The sequence below is a fragment of the Osmerus eperlanus genome, chromosome 22 (assembly GCF_963692335.1).
Source record: "Osmerus eperlanus chromosome 22, fOsmEpe2.1, whole genome shotgun sequence".
In the NCBI taxonomy this organism is placed as follows: Eukaryota; Metazoa; Chordata; class Actinopteri; order Osmeriformes; family Osmeridae; genus Osmerus; species Osmerus eperlanus.
The window spans coordinates 3,915,322-3,937,010 of record NC_085039.1 but is presented as its reverse complement, the minus strand read 5'-3'; the positions used below and the strand labels follow the sequence as shown (position 1 = coordinate 3,937,010).

Genomic DNA, 21,689 nt, shown 5'->3' with positions numbered 1-21,689 from the left:
AATGTATTTCAAACTGTCATAATTCAAAATTGGCTGAACATTTGAAAAAGCTGAATCATTTGGTAATAGCTGAATGTCTTGTGAACATTTTAAAGGTTGAATGGTGTCTCTAGCTGAAAGTAAGCTGAAGTAGTTACGTTTGAAAGAGGAGGAAGCTTTTTAATGATTTGAAAGGATTTACCATTACTTTTAATGGGAGAATAATTTGCACAAAAACCTTAATGTCTTAAAAAGTATAAAAGTGAGAAATACCAAAAGTCATAGCCATCATCTCCTGAAGGAGCTGAACGTTTTGATACAAAAGTTGTAGGAATCGGTTAAAGTATGCAGAACGAGTTAAAGGCCAAAAAACGGCGGAAGAACTAAGAAGTTGAATGCTTAACAGCATTCTCACAATAAATATATATGTGAGAGAACAAAGGTTGTGCTCTCGCCGAAGGCTTGAGCACACCCAATTAAGCTGCTAGTGGGATCATCCATTTGAAGCGGCATTTAACAGATGAAAGAGGGCAACCTTCCTTTTTATCATTCAATTGGAGGATGGATAGCCATATACAAAATACCCCCTTGTAAAAACCAAATGCCCCCCATCCAATTCTTTCCGGAGCCGAGCACAAACTATATCGCCTCGCCCCGCCCTCTCGAACTCCACCTTCATAAACCTAAACCACGACCAATTCATTCCGCTATATTGTGTCAGAGTCGTGTACCTCTCTGAATCCCTTTGCGTTACTGGATTTGAGTGGCGGTTTGTCTACAAGTCTTGCACTGCGGAATTAAAATGGGTTTGTTGCCAAAATGTTGGTTCGGATGGGCCACACTTTTTGCCACGGTACTGTCAGTGAAGGGTGCTAGCCAGCGTGATTTCTTTAAATATGGAACACATATTGGAGACGAGGTTTTGAAGCCAGGAACCGACGAAACCCAAGAACTACTTCTGGACCAGTCACTTTTTTTCTTTTCTGAGGCTTATGACACCGTTTACGTGAGTATATTCTAAGCGCACACCCTGCAGTATGTAGCCTAATTGCAAGAATTTGTTAAATTTCTGAATTTGAACAACACGGTTGGTGTTATTGAACTTTATATGATTCAATTTAGGTCTACATTTATCTCTTGTCCCTCCCCTGCACACCTTGATGGCTTTTTATTCCATTATGAGATTTAGATTCTTACATGAATAATCATGTTAGTCAACTGTTTAATTTAGCTAGATAAGGTAGAGTGATGGAGACTGCATGTTTCTGGAATGTTATTGGTGGTTTCGAATGCAGGTTAATTGGAGTCGATAAACACAAGACCTTTCAAATGCCCACATGTGGGCTCTGGCCTGATGCCCTTGTATAAAATATGTTACATATACCCTGCACGATGATGTGATTAGTAATGATACATGCTAGAATTGAACATGATTTACTCTAAATTGTTCTATTATCAACCGTTTGGAATATTCATATTGTCTCACTTTCTCTTTTTATCAGCTGCGTTCTTAACTTATTTAACTCTTGACTGCAATTTAGCTTGCTGTTAATGAATGTTGACGGTTAATTATTAATTGCCTTTAGTGCAGTGTTTTACAATTAGAACTCTCAACCCCTTTGTTTTAGATTGACATAAGTAGCATTAACTCACCAAGTCCTAGACAAGTACATTCACATTGGCAAGCTTTTGGTTGAAACATTGCTTTTGTTGTGGATCTAAAGAGAGTCTGCACTAAGACTTGACGTCCAAATACAGTCCTATTGTGTGACTAATCTCAAAGAAGTTGATTGACTACAGTATGCTAGACAGACCAAAGGTTAATAAAAGGGATTAAAAAAAGTATTCTTACCATCAGACTGAGGACGTCATTTGTCTTACCTCAAAATATTGTCTGTATAATTTGCTTCGAATTTATGTTTTGTCATCCCCTTTACACAATATTGTATTCACAAACTTTATTACAAGAGCTTAGACATTAGACAACAGCTGTAGCCAGTTTACTATCATATACATTTGCTCATGATAAAATGTAGTGCTTTCACTTCTGTTATCTGTTTTCATATTGTTGACTTTTATCAAACTTCCTTGATAAAACACATTTTCCCTGGCCACTAATGACCCAATGTGCTTCTTGACTCACGCCCCCAATGAGTGACCTCCTTTTCTGATCTTTCAACAAATACAGTCCAAGCTTGTTCAGAACTATTCCTAGTGCCACTTGAACTTTTGCTAATAAGCTACCAAATTACTCCAGTCATGGGGTGGTGTAACAACTCCAAAGAAATACATTAAATCAGACAAGATCTGTGCTTTAATTTGGGGTATTTTTCAATTTCGACTATACACTGAGACACATAAGGCATGCTTATATGAGTTGATATGTAACGGTAGTTACGGTGATACATTTCAAAACGTACCCCTTAATTACCCCGCAAGCAAGCAATCCCTTTTTCTTTTTTTTGTATTTTCTTTTTTTAAAGTGAACGAATGGCAAAAGAATGCTATTGCAAATTCAGTAAAAATGTGTCATATTGCATAAGCTGAATCAAAGTGACTCTGACATGGTCTTGTTGCTTGTCACATTTGTAGTCTGTTGTTTATGCAACATGTTCCCATGTCTGCTATACTAACAGTAAACTGCTCCTACATCCCTTGCCCATGTGGGATTTCCCCCTTTTTGTATCTTCCTTACTCCCTAGCTCACTGGTAGATGCACCGAGCCAGTCAACCTCTGCATCCCTCCAGTGTTTTGTCCTACCCTCCTCTGAAGGACTGATTGAGGTTGCGATGCTCTTCTCCTGACTCTCCCATTGTCTTAGATATGATCATGTCCAAAGACGCGTGCACAATATCCCTGTAAATGCTTTAAGTTCTCATGACAGTATAGAAAAGCATGTTGGTTATGGGTGGAACGGATAAATGTAAATGTAAGGGTCCTTAATTCTCAAATGAAATTTTCAACATGTATGTACAATGTGACATTCTCCCCCATTTTTTGTTAAGCAGACTCTAGGGTTAATGGAGATTTAGAAGTTGTAGTTTTTATAGGGTCTAAAGATTGCTAACTACTGTAAACAACTTGAGATTTTATTGTTGTTTTTGAATTAAAAGTGTGGGAAGTTATAAAATGACTGACACAAGCATGTGTCTGTGAAGATTCCTTGTGAATCCTGGCACAGTCAAAACAAAAGCAAAACTATTGACAACAAAATACATGTTGTTTAACCTGAAAGCGTAGGCAACTGCCCTTAAGTATTGGCTCTGTTCTTTTACACTTTACAATTTATAGTAGAACAGTAAAATTGTCCTCTGTAAGAGTCCCAAAAAGTCATCTATGTACAACATCATTGGGTAACTTGGCACATCTGGAAAGTGTCACAACTTACTGTAGCAAAAAGACAAGACTCTTAAAAACAGCTGGTTAGTCTCTCATTTCCTCCTCTCTCCATTTGTCTCCTTAAACTGATAATAAGACCCCAGCCTGACGTAACTCAGACATTGTGCATAGCACCCCAGAAGGTTGTACAGAATTCTCTGAATTTTTCAGAATTCTAGATTGTTGGTTCTTAAGGTTTAGAGCATGAAAGAATGAACAGGACACTCTTCAAGCGTCAATGCTAATGCTTCTAGTGGGCTCCAACTTGATGTTCTCCACACACCCAAACAAAACCATAACTGAACCAAAGAGAGAGAGCCCCTTCCTCTCTGCAACCTTTCAGCTTAAGCCCTTCAGGGCAGGAATACAGTTAGCCATTAGCTTCACCTAGCCGCACAAAAGGTCCCCTGTCTCGTCACATTGCGTTCAAGCATACTCCCCCTCCATAGTCGTTTTCTCTAAAGTCAAATACCTTCTGGGATGGGAGGCGGTCATTCACCCAGATGCTATTGTCATTCATGCGTTCTTCTGAAGGAAGTCTCGTGGAGAGGCGGGAGGCTCGGGCAGAGACAGACAAACCTAAGATTCCCTGTGAAAATCCCTAGAGGCTTCCCTCTTGGCTCAGCTTCCCTCTTGGCTTTTCAAAAACATTCAAGCGGCCGGGAGACTAACCTTAGTTCCTTTCTCAGTTTTCTACAGGTAGATTCAAGATACAGTGCTGTCGCAAATTATTGTTAATATATGTATTTTTAAGATATGTATTCAGAACGAACACCAGTTCCCATCAGCACAATTTATTTATATTCTGAGAGAAATAGCAAGTATAAAAAAAAAAAATAAGCAAGACATCTCGAACATCCTGGCCAACTGTGGTCAATAACTGGTTAAACTGATGCTTACCCAAATGCAAGTTATGCTATCTAGATGAACTTCAGGCTACAATGTGCTTCTCTTTTTTGTTGTCTGCTAGGAACTAGAATATACAAGATGTGGACAATTTAAGCTCCTTCAGCTCCTTGTTTTATAGGGTTAAACAAGAACAGAATAGTGATTCTACAAGGCTCTCATAGAACATGAAAGAGAACTGGTGCCGTTAAATGCTAATACCACATGGCTAATGGTGTAATTTACTCAAACATTGTGGTACCTAAACAAAGAGTACCCCTGTGGCTTTTCCTAAATGTAGTCTTTGTGTACCTGTTTGCCAACCGCAGGAGCCATGCACATTAGCACACAGACCTGTTAACATGACGTTTTAAGTATAGTCCTGAGGAAAATGTATCGGTTTACAGAGTGCAGCCTCTCTTGCCATTATTTTCAAGGTGTCAACAAAGCCTTGTCTGTCTGCAGCCTTCAGGAGGTTGGCTCTGTTTGTATTTGTTTGTATTCTGAAGGAGATAGATAAGTAGATCTTGCAGTGTGGAGAGATTGTTTCTGTGTTTGTAAAATAAACAACCTGCTCTGTTTAAAGTCATTAAAGTAAAAAGCATAATAATTGTGTTAAGTTCACCTGCTGAGTTTATAGACCTGTCGACTTTTATGCCCTTGGCTGTTGTGAACTGTGAACCTATACATTCTTACTGTGAATTCAATGTGCATTATCTTACACAGAAAGGAGCTACACATTGTTGGGGAATCGGCTGTACTTAGTTCATAAACCAGGACTTCTGGGGTTCACTGAGAGAACTCAACTTGACTTTAAGATAGGTCTTATATCTAGTCTTGAAAATAAGCCTTCAATGTGTGAACCATGAAACACGACACTCCTTTGTCAAGTGTGAAATCACCTTCATGTGGCCTTTGGAATGTATGTTACATTCCAAGCCTGAAAGTAACAGTTGCATTTGTGGACATTCATTGTGGTGTTGTAATGAGTCCATGAGGTCACAAAATATATTTTTTTCTTTCTCTTTTGGCTTCTGTGATTTGTATGTAGAATTATTGTATAGCATTCCTGTAGGCTGACAGAGCAAATGAGCCTCTCTGGCTTGTGGGAGGTCATTGTATAGCTTCTAGACTATGGAGTTTAAACGGCGAAACATTAACAACATTGATTGTGTAAAGCAATCAAGAGGTTTTTTGACTATATTCCTCATTTTACTCACATCTGGTCTCTTTCAGTCTTCAAAAAATGCTTAGAATACTTAAAATTGCCCGACTGGACAACTTTTGAAACCTTTAGTGAATGTGGTTAAAACAATTCCAATCTTATACATTTACATTACATTTAGTCATTTAGCAGACGCTCTTATCCAGAGCGACTTACAGTAAGTACAGGGACATTCTCCCCGAGGCAAGTACGGTGAAGTGCCTTGCCCAAGGACACAACGTCCTTTGGAACAGCCAGGAATCGATCCGGCAACCTTCTGATTAATAGCCCGATTCCCTAACCGCTCAGCCATCTGACTACCCAACCACACTAGGTCCAATTGATCCTACATATTTTCTACCTCTACAAATTATCTAAAAATGGATAGAGAGAAAAGTGAGGTACCCATGGTTTTCCTGGGGTGACGGAAGGCCTTGACTAATGGGATGGGAGGGGTCAAGGCATGTTGAGATTTACAGGGCAATTAATCCTCTCGAACCCCCACCGTGCAGTAAAACAAGACATTTACTCAACTGCATCAGGCTGAAGGACAGTGTCCTCATGGGAGATTGAGAAAAGCTGTCTTTGCAACCCTATCCACCAATCACCTCTGAAATTATGGTTAGGGTTTACGTTTACGTGAAAATAGAACTTATGAGTCCAATAAATAAGAAATGCCAAGTGCTAAGCTATATCTGCTGACGATGAAGTGATGATTGAAATAAATTGTATTTTCTTCTGTGTACAACAAAAAGTTTGAAACTAATCATGCTTTTGAAAATATTCACATTTCAGGTTAATACCAACGGCTTTGTTGCAGTAGGGGAACCTACTCCAGAATACGAGTACCTGGGAAAGATGCCAGCCAGTTTTGGAATGATCGCAGCATTCCTTGGAGATCTTGACAACAGCGATGGAGTGGGAAAGGTTTACTTCCGTCAGGACAGCTCTACTGACGTGCTTTTGAAGACAGCCAATCACATCAGCGAGGCCTTTCCTCAAGACGATGAGATTGAGCCTACCCATGCCATTATAATCACCTGGGAGAACATAGCGGCAAACAGTATCCCAGAGCAAGGTGACAGGGGAGACACAAAGGTAACAGCCCATTTCAGCGTAGCAATTATTTTTTGCCGGTTTTCAAAAATACAGAAGGATTACATTATGAGTAAGTAAGAACTGTTTTCAATTGCAAAACATTTTTATGAAGCAATTGCTATGCCAAATTGAATGGTTTCTTAATTATAATTGGTTGAGTACTATAAAAGAGGAATTTCTATTACTTTTCCTGTTGGACACTGTACTCTTCCCTTTAAAAAGAATGTTATCTCCTGTGGTTTCTTGTAGAGGAACACTTTCCAGCTGGTTGTAGCCTCCATGGCATCTGCCTCCTACGCAATCATGTTCTATCCCAAGGATGGGCTGCAGTATGTCTCCACACCACTGGGGAGTGAGCATGAGGTCGTTCAGGGTGGGTTCAACCGAGGCCTGGTTAAGGGCTGGTTCTGGAGGACCAACCTGGGGGAATACTACCGCATCACCACCGACAACGAGTCATCTGTCAGAGAGCTCCCCGAGTAGGCTGTCATCATCTGTCATTTTGTGTCTGCCAAGTGAACACTTTGTAAAGATTGACATGATAATGTGATTGTCAGTTTATGAACCAATGAAGTATGACGCACGCTCGAAGTATGGTTTGACTGTTTTCAACATTTGAGTGAGGACATTCATTCTGTATACTTAGTCACAGATGTACTGTTGATGCAAGCAAGTCACATTAAAATTCCTTGTATCTCCTCCTAGGCAGACCAACTCAGGCAGACAAGGTGTGTGGGTGTACGAGATCGGCACGTCCCCCATCTTCACCTCCATCTCCCCAGGCCAGGTCACCGACCTGCCTCCCGAGGAGATAGTGCCTGGGAGTGTTGCCACTGGGGCCGTTGTCCCCGTGTCACCCAGACAACCTGAGGGACAACAGAAAGTAAAGTTCCCAATGTACGAGCCAGAGGAGGAGCCTCCTACCGTTCGCCCAGTGCAGTACCAGCCCAGATATCCAGTTCAGTCAATACCCTCACGCTCCCAGCCAGAGAACCCTCAGGTGGTAGTAGTGGAAGAGGATGAGGACTTGGATGTGGACGGTGAGCATAAGGCAACCCATCCATATAAAAACTCTAGTGAATGCAGTCAACAGCGAAATGGAAATCTGCGATACAAATGAGAGTATTGGTCAGTATTTAGTTTGTTCCGCCTTGAAATGTCATGTGATACATTCCTGGGTTTGCCTTTGTTTTCAACAGTGTTTGCTTACAACTTTGAGAGGTGTGCCAATAACAGGCTCAAGTGCTCTGCATTCGCTGACTGCAGGGACTACAAAGATGGCTACTGCTGCCACTGTAGGCCCGGCTTCTACGGCAATGGCAAGGACTGTGTGGCTGAAGGTAAGACCTCATACTGACTAAGAACAAAAAAAAGGTTGTTGTCAGGTATGTTATTTATTATAAGTCTCCTGATAAGCATATATCTAGAAATGTTGATGACATTGAGTTATTGAACTATGAACTGAAAACAAATCCTTCCGCTGAAGCAAACATCCATTGGTTCGCACAACTTCACAGGTAAACCACAGAGGATGAACGGGAAAGTGAATGGCAGAGTGTTTGTGGGCAACTCGCCCTCGCCAGTGGAGTTCACCAATAACGACCTGCACGCGTATGTTGTGGCCAATGACGGTAGGGCTTACGTGGCCATCAGCACCATTCCTGGGAACCTAGGACCGTCGCTGCAGCCCTTGTCTTCTCTCGGAGGGGTCATCGGCTGGGCCTTTGCCTTAGAGCAGCCAGGCCACAAGAACGGCTTTGCTTCCATCGGTATGAGCCCTCAACCGTTTTGGCATAATGTTGAAGATGGAATTAGGAAATACTGTTATGAAATAAGGGGAAATGCTAAACAAACTGCAGGTTTGACTGCAGTTGGTTTCAAACATCTACATGCAGGCCTTTTGAACGCTGTTATAAATGATAAGGGTTATATATTTAGCTTCACCTTAGACAAGATTAAGCTTCAGAGAGAAAGATTTGAAAAACCTTGGAGCGTATTTTGGTTCACCATTTGCCTTGAAATGTTGTTCCACCTTATTGCTTGAAGGTTTATGGCTTGAAGTTAAAGCAGGGCAATGTAGAATATAATGGCACGTAAAATGCATGTTTCTGGCTTTTGTAGGTAAACTACAAAGCGTGTAGTTTTCGGGTTTTATCATTTTCAGCTTGGGCTTTTACTAGAATGCCTAGTCTTTGGTACTTTCACAGGTGCGTTCAAATACATAACTCACTTTCTGTCTGGTAATGTGTGAACTGAATTATACTGAAGATTTTGAAAAAGTATTGCTAGAGACAAAAGTTGTAACTGGGGATGGGGGTCTATTTCAGAAATCAATGGAAATATGTTTGCCAGTAATCTTTCGATGATCAGAAGATATGTTTTAGCCTATTGATTCTGTAGCTTTAGCTTTACCTGTTTATTTCCCTTTTACTTAAACACTATTGCACACACACACAGGTGGTGTGTTTTCTAGGCAGGCTGAGGTGACCTTTCAGCCAGGCAATGAGAGGCTGACCATCAAGCAGGATTTCAAGGGTATTGATGAACATGACCACTTAGTGGTCAGTACCGAGCTGGAGGGCCGACTACCCGAGGTACCACGAGGATCTTCAGTGCAGATAGACCCTTACAAGGAGATTTACCAGTACACCACCAACCGTAAGGTTATTCCTCCAGTGTTATTCTGGGATTATTAAAAAAAAATGGATGGATCATAGAAGTTATATTTTATGTTTACCAGCTGCTGTACCATGTCAAAATGCAATATAAAGTTTTGTGATATTTGTGATTTTCCATCTTGAAAATTATGTTTCCCGGAGATAAACCAAAGATGGTCAATAGTGTATTCCAAAAACGTAAATAGAATTGTAACTGATTCAAGCAGGTAATAATGTGTTTGAGTACACCTCTCATCAATGGTGACGCAGTATTGTTTTTTGTTGCCCACGCCAACCTCCATGTCCCCAATCTTTTTTCTTAAGATATCACCTCATCCTCAAACCGTGCCTACACTGTCAGCCTGGCCAATGGAAGTGTTCAGACCAGTAACTACCAGTGGCGTCAAACCATCACCTTTCAAACCTGCCAGCACGACGAGTCCTTCAGGTCATCCCCGACCACCCAGCTGCTCAGCGTTGACCAGGTGTTTGTCATGTACGACACCAGCAACCAATTGATCCGTTATGCCATGAGCAACAAGATTGGCTCCGTTCACAGTGAGTGGTGACCACTTTGCTTTGAACTCACGTGAATCGTTTGTGTCATTGTGCCAGTTTACATTTAGTCATTTAGCAGACGCTCTTATCCAGAGCGACTTACAGTAAGTACAGGGACATTCCCCCGAGGCAAGTAGGGTGAAGTGCCTTGCACAAGGACACAACGTCAGTTGGCATGACCGGGAATCGAACTGGCAACCTTCGGATTACTAGCCCGATTCCCTCACCGCTCAGCCACCTGACTACCCTGAGTTTAGATTTTCATTTCAACATTTCTATAAAAGACACAGGTGTTTTTTGGTTGTTTTTTTTACAAATCAAATTTCTTACATCACTAATGCAATTCACAGAACTCATCCAGTTCATGCAGTTGTTCATGCAGTTGTAATGGAACCTACTACGATCTGCTATGCATGTTGATGAAGAACATCAAACCTGAAGAAACCTTTATCAATCTCACAAATTGTGATGCACACACACTGCTTTCACCTTGTATGTGAGATTTGTTGTACATGCTTGGCTGAAAGTCTTCAAGACAAACGTTTGATGCTTGACTGGGCGGCGAAAGCTATGTGCGTGGGTTTGAAGCAAGATCTTAGGATTTCATGCTTTACCGCTATACATTCCGATGGAATTGGCAGCAGCCGCATATCTCCTCCCGAGTGAAATTATTTCATTCCTAATACTCACAAGCAGTAAATACTACTCATTTCTCTTTTTTTCTTTGTTTAAATATTAGTGACATATAAATAACACCATCTGAGGCTAAAGTGTAATCCAACATATTGCTTCAGTTCCTCAGTTTAAGAACCTTTTGATAAGGGGTTAGGTTGTTAACGGCTTTCAGGTTAACTATTGGCCGCATTGCAGTTCACATAAGGTTATTTACCAGGGGCGGGAGGTGTGAAAGAAGGGATGAAAAGAAGCGCTCCAGTAGGGGGGGGGGGGGAGGGTAGTGCAGGAAGCTTATGCAAACTTCACTCAGCTGGGGTTTTAAGAGAAAAAAGAAGAACACCTGTGGTGAATTTCCTGCGTGGACCTGATGGGGGTCTGCAGGAACTTAGAACTTCAAACGTGCCCCCCTCTAATAAGCAGCTGTCTAATTAGCAGACGTTGTGACTCCTCTAACGGTGCGTGTCCACTACAACGCTGTTTTAACGCTCTGTACCGCTTGCCTTCCCACAGTACACCACGCTCGGGGGCGTGTCCAACAGTTAATACAGAGTAGTGATGGGAAGTTCATTTTAATGACTCGGTTCTTAGAATCTCGTTCAGTAAAATTAACAAATCTTTTTTCGAGTCATTCGTTCATTTCAACGGGGGGGGGGGGGGGGGGGTGTAAGTAAAGTACAAAAAAGTTAAAATAACAAAACCTGAGATTATTATTAACGAATATCATTCACGTCTTACTAAACCTAGTCACGCGAAAGTGAACGAGGTAAACAAATCCTTTCTGTTTCCTCTTCTGAGCCTATGCAGGTCACGTGAAAAATAATCCAAAGACTCATACCCGGCAGATGAACGAATCGTTCACCTACCAACCGTGTCTTCGGAACAATGTTTCGTTCTTCTGACAACCGAGTCTTCGGATCAATGTTTCGTTCTTCTGACAACCGAGTCTTCGGATCAATGTTTCGATCTTCTGCCAACTGAGTCAGTGTTTCCTCTAGGATTTTTTTTAGCAGTGGGGGCTGGTCTGTCCGACACCCCAACCTCCACGACGAAACAAAGTTCTAACCCTATATTTCGGAGCAGGTTAATGTAATAGTCTAATAGCTAATGTAATATTGCACATATTTTCGTCCTATTTCCCCTAAATCAATAAGGTTAGGCTACTTAAAGACACCTTCCACTCATAAAGTATGTTCTAAATGGCATAAATGCTGCCAATTAATAATTGACGTAACAACTTTTTGTAAATGGTCAGTAGACTAGCCGATCGATTTAAGGTACCTACTCGAAAGCATGTACACTGTCTGCTTCATTTGATCTTGATAGGATAAGCATTCTGTAGCAAATAACAAACACACTATTTATTAATTAAAACTACTTCAGCATATTATAATGCACCTAAAATACAAATGTCAGCGAGGGCAGCAATCGCGAACCACAGACGTGCAATTTAGCTAGCAGTGGAAGAATACAAAACAACGGAAATCACGAGTTAACTTAATTTAAATTTGCAAGAACTATAGACTTATACAATAACAGGCTTAACCCTTGTGCTTCCTTCGGGTCACATGACCCAAAGGTTCACAACGAACCATCGTTGTGTTTACACAATTTTACCCAATACAAAAACAATAAATAGCATTTTCTTTTAACCTTCGCAATGTGGGGGGTCTGAGACAGCCCGACGGTTAAAAGAAAATTCCTCACTTTGTTTTTGTATGCAGTCAATTTGTCGCAATACGACGGTGGGTCACAATGACTGATGGGTCAGAATGACCCGAAGATAACACAAGGGTTAAATGAACTGACAACATAAGTTATACGACTTGCAGTTCTCAAGGACGCACACACGCAATCCCAACTGCGGTGTGAAGCGCGTGTCCGTGCTATTCTCCGACATTAACTCTAAAGGCCGAATTATACTTCTCCGACTCCGTTACGGACAGACGGATGGAGTCGGACAGATTGGTTGAATTTATAGTACTCCGAAGGCTAGGGATGCGTATTGATAAGATTTTAACGATTCCGACTCCTTATCAATTCCTGCTTATCGATTCGATTCCTTATCGATTCTCTTATCGATGTTCCCCTCTACAGCCATAGGTCTGTGCGTCCTGCACCCCCCCCACACACACACTCGTTCTAAACGAATTTCTCAAACTGGCTTTGACTGGCTCTGAAATGAGCTAATACCTACCACCTCTACCCTTTTCAAAACAAAATCTAGTCGGAGATAGAAACTTTCAGTTTCCTTGTGTTCAAGCTTCTATTACTCAACACCAGTAGGACTTACAGGGGTCCTAACAACAGGGGAAATAACCTCAGTGTCACCTTTCAAAAGAGACCATTTACATGCATGTACTCCAAATGGTTCAACAACAGCTTTCAATGTACTTTGGGTATGTTGTTTAGGCGTTTTCAGGCACATTTAACAGGACTATTAAAAGGTTAAACAATTAAAATGCTAAGTTTAATAATGGATTAAAAATCGATATGCTCAGTTTAATAATGGGACACGCGAACGTTTGCTGATACCACACGCCGCCCCGATAACGTGAAATGATCAATAAGATCAATACTAATGGGAGACGAATGCCGGAGCTAAAATGTATGCTTCAAACGACGGGACAGAAGATGACTAGATCGACTACACACAATAAAGGCAAATTGCTTCACACAGTAACAAGTGGTGATCACTTTTGAGCAGTTTAGCTCTACCTTAGATAGTTAGAGATGAAGCGCGAACATTAGCTGCGCTGCTGCATGCATCGAAGACATGACGTTCCAGTAGTTCATTCCATGCTGTGTGTTCAAATGCTTCTTCATATTTGTAGTATTTCCTCCCTTCGACGAAATAGACTTTTTACACGCGTTACAAGTGGCGTTGTTGTCATTTTGTCATGTGAAATACAACCAAACTTTAGAACGCTTCTTCCTAGTTGCCATGTTTGCTGCAGTCTGTCTATGCGCGAACTTATATAGTTTATTCAGACAGACGTTCGCGTGTCCCATTATTAAACTGAGCATATCGATTTTTAATCCATTATTAAATTTAGCATTATAATTGTTTAACGGCACAGAGAATCGTTAACAGAATCGTTAAGGAATTTTGCTAAAGATTCCAAGGAATCGATTCCCTGGGAACCGGTTCTAAACAAGAACCGGTTCTCGATACCCATCCCTACCGAAGGCTGTGGGTGCTGAAAACAATTCACCGCCAGAAGAGTAGGTGGCGCTGCACTGCGATGCTAGCTAGGTTATCGAAAAGTCGGAGCAAATTTACAAATGAGCCGTTTCATCAATAAAATAAGCACATTTTCAGCAACTACACTGGCCATATCTCGTCACATTTTAATTCAGATGCTGATTTACATGTACTGTTTAGCTGAAATATGAATTGTAAACTTACAGCAATGGCGGTCAAAGGATTCTGTTCCGTGTTGTTGGTCACGGCCATAGATATATATAGTTGCCGGACAACGGAGTCGAACGTCCGCACATGGCGGCCATCTTGCTACAGTCAACTCGCTCACCCATAACATTGTGTTGATGCTACATGTACTTTTTAAATGACCATAACTTGCTAAATTTTCAACCGATTTTGAAACGGTTTGGTTTGTTATCAACGTCAGAGATGTCGGTATGCCACTGCATACTTATGAATAATTATGTTTTTTTTTTTTTTATAGAATAGAAGTATGCAGTGGCATAACGACATCTCTGATGTTGATAACGTCAGAGATGTCACCTCACCACCAGGTCACCTCACCAGGTGACCACCAGGTCACCTCACCACCAGGTGGCTGAGCGGTGAGGGAATCGGGCTAGTAATCCGAAGGTTGCCAGTTCGATTCCCGGTCATGCCAACTGACGTTGTGTCCTTGGGCAAGGCACTTAACCCTACTTGCCTCGGGGGAATGTCCCTGTACTTACTGTAAGTCGCTCTGGATAAGAGCGTCTGCTAAATGACTAAATGTAAATGATAACAAACCAAACCGTTTCAAAATCGGTTGAAAATTGAGCAAGTTATGGTCATTTAAAAAGTACATGTAGATTCAACACAATGTTATGGGTGAGCGAGTTGACTGTCGCAAGATGGCCGCCATGTGCGGACGTTCTAGACTCCGCCGTAAGACATCTAGTGTTTATATATATATCTATGGTCACGGCAACCCCGCCCTCGCCCCTGACGCAAGCGGTTCTTAATACGGACCAATCACAGCCAAGGGGTATCCGTAAAATGACGGACGGACGGACGGATAGTCAGGAAAATCATGAGGTGCACGTAGAGCTCTCCGAGGGGCTCGGAGAGGACACGGAGAGGGAGTTCCTCGTCGGAGAAGGCGTTCCCTGTGTCCGTCTCCGTAAAAACGGAGAAGTATAAATCGGCCTTTACAATCGCTGCTGATAGACGGCCTAAACATTTTTTTTGTACAGTCCTATTTCTGATACCGTGGCGGCAGAAATGTAGCCGTGGCGGGCTGCCACGGCAAAATCAACATAGAGTAAACACTGCGAGTCTTCGGATCAATGATTCGTTCATCTTTGTCGAGAAAATCCAGTTTGCAACGCTCCGCTCCGCATTTTGATCTATATTGTGAGTACATGAACCCAAGTCTGCACGCTTGGCCATGACTACAACAGTGACCTTAGAGAACTAGTCTACGACTCTGTAGTAACCTGTCGGACACGCCCCCGAGCGTGGTGAACTGGGAAGGCAAGCGGTGCAGAGCATTAAAAAACGCTGTAGTGGACACATACCGTTACTGCCTGTGTTTACGAAATGGCGAGTAAGTGTGGAGTCATAATATTTGTCTGGCTATAGTGCCTATTGAATGGGGTGGGGGGCATTTGAGGCATGCCAGGGGTAGGAGGGAGAACAGGAGGGGGCACACTACTTAAAAATGCTTCTGTGGAATCCTTGTCTAGCTCTCTCTACTTTGTGGCTGCCCTGGCCACCTTTTAGATAGAGAGAGTTAGAGAGAGAGGGTCAGAAAGAGAGGGGTTAGAGTCAATTCTTATTGGGAGTTCCTCCACCTTAGACTGGCTGCAGCCGGGATAGAGGCCAGAGGCCTGTTCCATAAAGCGAGTTTACCGAATAAGCCAGACTTATGTCAGTTAGTCCGAGTCATTTCTAGTTCATTCGGTTCCATAAAGCTAGCTCAACGTAGTTCGAACTCTGTTACTATGGTAACTTATGCTTCGAAACTAGCCTGGTCCGGGTCAGGCTAATTGTCAGGCTTAGACCGTGTTCTTGCTTAACCAGACGTTCCTGTAACACTGAACCAACGGGAAAACGATGATTTACCACGGACATTCTCATTTTCTTATTCTCATCAGTTCAATATGTAGGCTACATTTATAGAAAATCAACTTAAATAGCCTACATAGGCTACAACAGTTAGCCTAATGCATTAAACAATGAAGAACAATGCTTTGATATAGGCTACACAACATAGCCGTTAAATGTATGGCTATGGTAGTTTGTGATTTGAAATGTTTAGGCATCAGGCATAGGCCTATATCTCAATCCAAATTATCCGAGTATAATTATCATAGCTATATAATTGTTAACAGTAGCTTACAATTGTAAAACAAACCTAAATCCATCCATCCATCATCTGCCGCTTTTCCGGGGGTCGGGTCGCGGGGGCAGCAACCTAAGCAGACCTAAATCCATACCCTCCATTTCCCCGACACAAAAACCATGTTAAAGAGTTAGGCTACTGGATAATGTATTGATTAATAGTAGGCTATTTATTTTAAACAATGTCAAAAAAGTCAATTTAGATGTGTTTAGAGGGTGTCTGTTTTTTAATCAACGAAGTATAGGTCTAAAAAGGTCCTTGACCTACGTAGCCTATCGTTCATGTCAATCATGAATCATGAATTTGATGAAGCGGTGGATGAGGGAGCTGTCATTGTACGCAATTTAAAGGGAACATTCTTTCTGGAAGAAGTCATGTGGCCGTGTGCATTGCTTTTGCCGTGGTGGATTGTATGATCCATGTTTTACCTCTCGGGCTGCTTAAGAATAGGGTGCACGCGCAATTAGCTTGACTACTAAAATCTGACTTGAATTAGTAAGAGTACGTGAGCTGGAATTGGCCTTTGTGGAACCGCTTTAGCCCCGCTTGACTAATTGCTCTGGATAAGAGTGTCTACTAAATGACTAGCTTTAAGTCTAACTTTTTTGAGCGGCCTTTATGGAACAGGCCTCAGGTGGCAAGGGTGCACAAGTGGAAGTACTGATTGTTAATGACCCCACCTAAACTGCTCCTACTCCTATTCCGGGCTTTTCCTCCTGCACTGGGGTGCCACGCTTTGCAGACCTCAACCATTGTTTAAACAATTGAAACAGAAATGAATCTTCTCTCCCCTCTGGATAACATAACCCAAATTAGCCTTGCTAGTCAGACACATAAGACCCTACGGTCGTGGTATAGTGATGTTGCATGGTTATTGACAGGTGGCCCTCCGGAGAAGAACCCGTGCTTCACCGGCAGACACAGCTGTGACACAAACGCTGCTTGCAGACCAGTCGAGGGACTCCAGTTCACCTGCGAGTGCGCCACTGGTTTCACTGGGAATGGTCACTCGTGCTACGGTAGGCAGCCTGCCAGTAACCTAATTGGTCTCAAATATAAGCATACAACAGAGTTGGGCTGCACTGGGCATGGTTGTATTTGGGGTTCATTACAAATAACAAAGGTAAAATGGGGCCTAGTATTAAGTATTGTTAATGTCACTCTGCATAATTCTTTTGTTTGGAAATGTTGGAATAACTTGTTGTAAAAACAATATTCTTAAAAAAAAATCAAGATGGACATACATACATGGAAACGTTTTTTTTTTTTATTGTTTCATTTATAGTGCTGTTCACAACTTCTTAAAGTTGGCCAGGTCTTCACTTATAAAATCTCACAGATGTATAGACACATCCTAAAATAAACATCTCCATCTCAAGTTGCAGTGAATGACCACAGTTCCATTCGTCATCTAGGTCAGAAAACAGAGGTTGTTTCTACAATGTGATGATAGGGATCTGCTCTTACAGGAAGTAGGAGTCATAAAGAAAATATAGGAATGGAGACTGCTGTCGGACTTCTTTACATCTTGCTTGCATACATTTTTGTCACTTCTTTTGTCGAAAAAAAAGATGATGAAAATCAAAGCCTATAATCCAACATCTCTCTTCAAAGGCTTATTTAATCTCAAAGAAAAGTACAAGTATCTTTATCACAGACTTTGTATGATGAAGTAATAACACAAATGAGCTGCACATTGAAAGAGATGGTTTCGAGCCCTCAACTAAAATACATTTTGAATAGGGGAAGATCAGATGTGGGGGGTGGTGGGAAAAGTCTGTTTTTGATTGCTGGATGCATCCTGTCAGTTTGTCAACAGTGTGTTGACAAAACATCTCAAGGTAATCTGAGGCTCTCAGAGAAAATTTGATTTTTTTAAGACCTTCTTGCCTAAGTATAACTGAAGTGTGATTTAATTTCAATAATCGAACAGTAGAATTTACCACATACATGTTTTATACATTGTCTTCGACAACATCTACATAAAATGACCATGCACCAACATTTTGTTTAGTCAATAAGTATTATGTCTTCAATCTAGCTTGTATGTAAAGAGCAGACATCACAAATAGGGTGTGTTCAATTTGAAAATAAACACTTCTCTAGCGGTATACAAGTTTAAATATGTTGACATTATACAAGTGTGCATATCCAGTCTTTTTGTTCCCGCTTGAAGACATTGATGAGTGTAGGGAGACTCCCTATATCTGTGGCCAGAACGCCATCTGTAACAACCAGCCCGGAACATTCCGCTGTGAGTGTGTGGACGGTTTCCAGTTCACCAATGATGGGAAGACCTGTGTTGGTATGTAAGATCTCAGTAAGGGTGTGCATTTTTGTGTTAATGTGCATGCACAGCTGTGTGGGTGAGTGTGTGATTTGTTTGGTTAATCCCACAACTTGTTGCACAAACAGGTGTTCAAAACTCTGTTTGTTTTCTATGGATGTCCTGTATGTGATTGTTTGTGATTTTTAGATAGAGAATATTGCAGTGTATGTTTAGTGTTTTTTGTCAGTCTGAGACCCAGTCTCTCATAGTTTATATCTTTTGGGGGAACAAACCAGAGTTTTCATGTGAAACACAAGGGCTATGCATTCACCTAGTCTTCCTCTCCCTCTACCCCCCTGTGCAGAAGTGAACCGTCCCATTGACCACTGCCAGAGGGGAACCCATGACTGTGACATCCCAGAGAGGGCCAGTTGCAGCTACACGGGCGGCTCTGCCTACATCTGCTCATGTCTACCCGGCTTTGTGGGCAACGGCCATTCCTGCCAAGGTAAAGCGATGTGTGGTTGGATTCGGTTATTTCTGATGAAAAGTGTGATGTATTATCTGTTCCACTGTTCCAGTGGAACAGTGTTCCACTATCTGTGTAAGAGCTGAGTTCTCCTTGTTGTATTTCAATCACACCGGGGGCCCCTTGTGAGAGGAAATGCACCCACCTGGACAGGAAATGAAGAAATTCGTCCCTACAGCTGTGGAGCTCATTGGACATGCGTTTCATTCTCTTCTCTCCCATGTTCAGCTCTTGGCTAGCCACCAACCTACGGCTGTAATGTCTATAATGTCTATACACCCCTATGGGATGTGTGTGAATGTTGCTGCTTGTTTTCTGTTGTGAGGCTGTAAAAGAGAAAGACAATGTATTCAGTATACCCGTTGCATTTTTGGTTTCCTAAAATCCTTCAATTTTGTGCAACTTCCCTCCCTGTCCGTTGCTCCACACACAGACGTAGATGAGTGCCAGCAGAGCCGCTGTCCCTGGGACGCAGTCTGCTACAACACTCCAGGCTCCTTCACCTGCCAGTGCCGCCCCGGTTTCCAAGGCGACGGGATTCAGTGTACCCCTGGTTCCTCAGGTGTATAACTCTGTGACTTTGGTGTAAATCCCCCCCCCCCCCCCCCGAATTCATGTTGACATCTTGAGTGGAAACTAAATTTAAGCTTGTGCTAGGAACTTTACAGACACATTCTCGCTTCCATGAGCTTAGATTGCAGAGACAATTTATTTAGTCTATTAGCCATATGTGAATACACAGAACCAAGCAACCAAGCAAGCCAGAGTTTGTCCGTCTTAGGTGTTGAAACCACTGTTCAACATGAGCCTGTTCAGTTGTCGCTCAGACGGAAAGAGAGAGGCCTTTTTTCATCAGCAAGAGTAACATAAAGTACCATGAGAAAGAAGTTGTTTAGATAACTCAATATAAAACTTCTGGCTTACTGCACAGAACTATATATACAGAGTATAAAGGGGGAGCATTCAGGAAGCTAAACGGTTAATTACTGTGTTGTCATCTCCTGGCATGGAATAGAGCACTCTTATCACGGTTGTCAATGCTATGCAGGCTATCTTGGGAACACATCCAGAGACAATAGAACAAGGCCTGAGAAGAAACCAATCCAGAACAATTTGTCCTTCCATAAGACTGTTCTGGAAAACAATCAAAAGGGGTATGGGTCTGAAAAGAGTAGCTTTGAAGCACATTTTCTTTTAGTTCTTGATTGGCCTTGACCAATTCTACAAATGTAGTGTTTGAGACTATGCATCCTACTCAGAGGTTTCTGGGATCCACAGATGTTTGACAGGGATGTAAAGCAGGGGATGTTGTGTTGACATAACATAGTCTTGATAGTGGAACGTAAACATTGAGGGCCACTCTCCAGGCGATTAGCAGTGGGCTCGGTAACATGTCACATGGGGTATGCTGGAACAGAAACCAGAATGTTTACCTCTATAACTCGATGATAAAACTCTCCTCTTCTTTCAAGATACACAATGGCTTGTCTATTTTGTGACACAAAGGCTTCACTGAGGCTATGTGCACCTAATAGCATTTCTTTGTGAGAGAGTATGTCTGTCACCTTTTAATTATACTCACATTTTTCTACTTGGAGGCAGCAACATCATTTTATCATCTTAGCTACACTTGGTAGGGATACCTTTATTTTGTTTTGACTGCAAGTTTTAAGTAGTGTGGCTTTCAAGTGTTTTGCTTTCTCCCAAAATAGTCTGTCTCTGTTCATGTCCCCTTCTGCACTGATCCAGGTGTCGAGAGCATGCAGCATGAAGCTAATTATAGCTCCTCTTGCTCTTCTCTACAGTCTTGTCATTTCTCATCTTTTTAATGAGCCGTTTGAAGGGGAAAAAATGACATAATTTACTTCACTTCACGTCAAAACACGCTGTTCAGTTTTCTGTATTCTGCAAGGTTGTGTCTGAATCGGTTTGTCTCCACAGTTAAGGACAACATGGCAAGTGCTTTGATCTTAAGCCAACTGCAGAGACAGCACCCATTGTTTCCTGTGTGTCTTGTTGATCACTGTGTCCAGATGTTTTGCAAACTGGAGGCTGGATATTGCGACTTGCATGGGTTGTTTTGACTGGTCTGTGGTTTACCAGATCGAGACCCTTTAGAAATAACCTTCCATTGACAGGTCTACTCCAGATGTCACAATGGTTTTCTGTCAGATTAGTGTGGCCATATCAAATGAAGGACTCATTCTGAATCATTTTGCTCATTTTAAAGCCATGTTTAATTTCTAAGCGGAAACCAAATTAGTTTTGAGTTTCTATATGACATACTATGTTGGAAGGGAATGATTTTCAAATGGTTGTTACTATCCTGCAGAAATATTCTAGAAATGAATCTAAAGCTTTCAGTTAGACCACAATGTGTCAGAGACACATGCCTTGCATGACAAATGTTCAAATTTCTATATTTTTTAATTATTATTCCAGAGCGTGAGAAGACACAGTGTGAGCGTCACAGGGAGCGCACCCAAGCCTCTGTTCCAAACTCCTCCTTTTTCTTCTTCCGCCCACGGCCAGCCGTTGGACAGCACGTGCCTACCTGCGATGAGCGTGGAGCCTACGAGCCGACTCAGTGCCATGGCAGCATTGGGCAGTGCTGGTGTGTGGACCGCAACGGTCAGGAGATCCCCAACACTAGAACAGGCCCTGGACAAAAGCCTTTGTGTAAGTAGCCACTCCAAAAGAAGGGATAGAGCACATGAAAACTTGGGTACATAGGAACTGGGCATATATGGGTCAATCCTGCTGTAACTGAAATCTAAATTCAACAGGCTTTAACGACATAATCTCCTTTCTTTGTAATCTAAAACCAAGTGGTTTTTAACTACGTTTTATTAAAGTTTTAATACATGTCCA

At 41.9% G+C, this 21,689-nt stretch overlaps 1 protein-coding gene across 1 annotated transcript in view; it reads left to right on the top strand.

Moving 5' to 3' along the window:
- The first annotated feature begins 679 nt into the window (after nt 1-679).
- Nucleotides 680-21,689, top strand: part of LOC134008736 (nidogen-1-like) — a 32,272-nt gene continuing 11,262 nt past the window's right edge. The window contains exons 1-13 of the mRNA XM_062448244.1: nt 680-985; nt 6,243-6,545; nt 6,795-7,024; nt 7,251-7,585; nt 7,745-7,885; nt 8,063-8,314; nt 9,003-9,203; nt 9,527-9,760; nt 16,902-17,039; nt 18,197-18,325; nt 18,654-18,797; nt 19,252-19,380; nt 21,261-21,497. Coding sequence (XP_062304228.1) covers nt 782-985; nt 6,243-6,545; nt 6,795-7,024; nt 7,251-7,585; nt 7,745-7,885; nt 8,063-8,314; nt 9,003-9,203; nt 9,527-9,760; nt 16,902-17,039; nt 18,197-18,325; nt 18,654-18,797; nt 19,252-19,380; nt 21,261-21,497 — 2,677 coding nt within the window. The 5' untranslated portion in view covers nt 680-781. The remainder of the gene's footprint in view (nt 986-6,242; nt 6,546-6,794; nt 7,025-7,250; nt 7,586-7,744; nt 7,886-8,062; nt 8,315-9,002; nt 9,204-9,526; nt 9,761-16,901; nt 17,040-18,196; nt 18,326-18,653; nt 18,798-19,251; nt 19,381-21,260; nt 21,498-21,689) is intronic.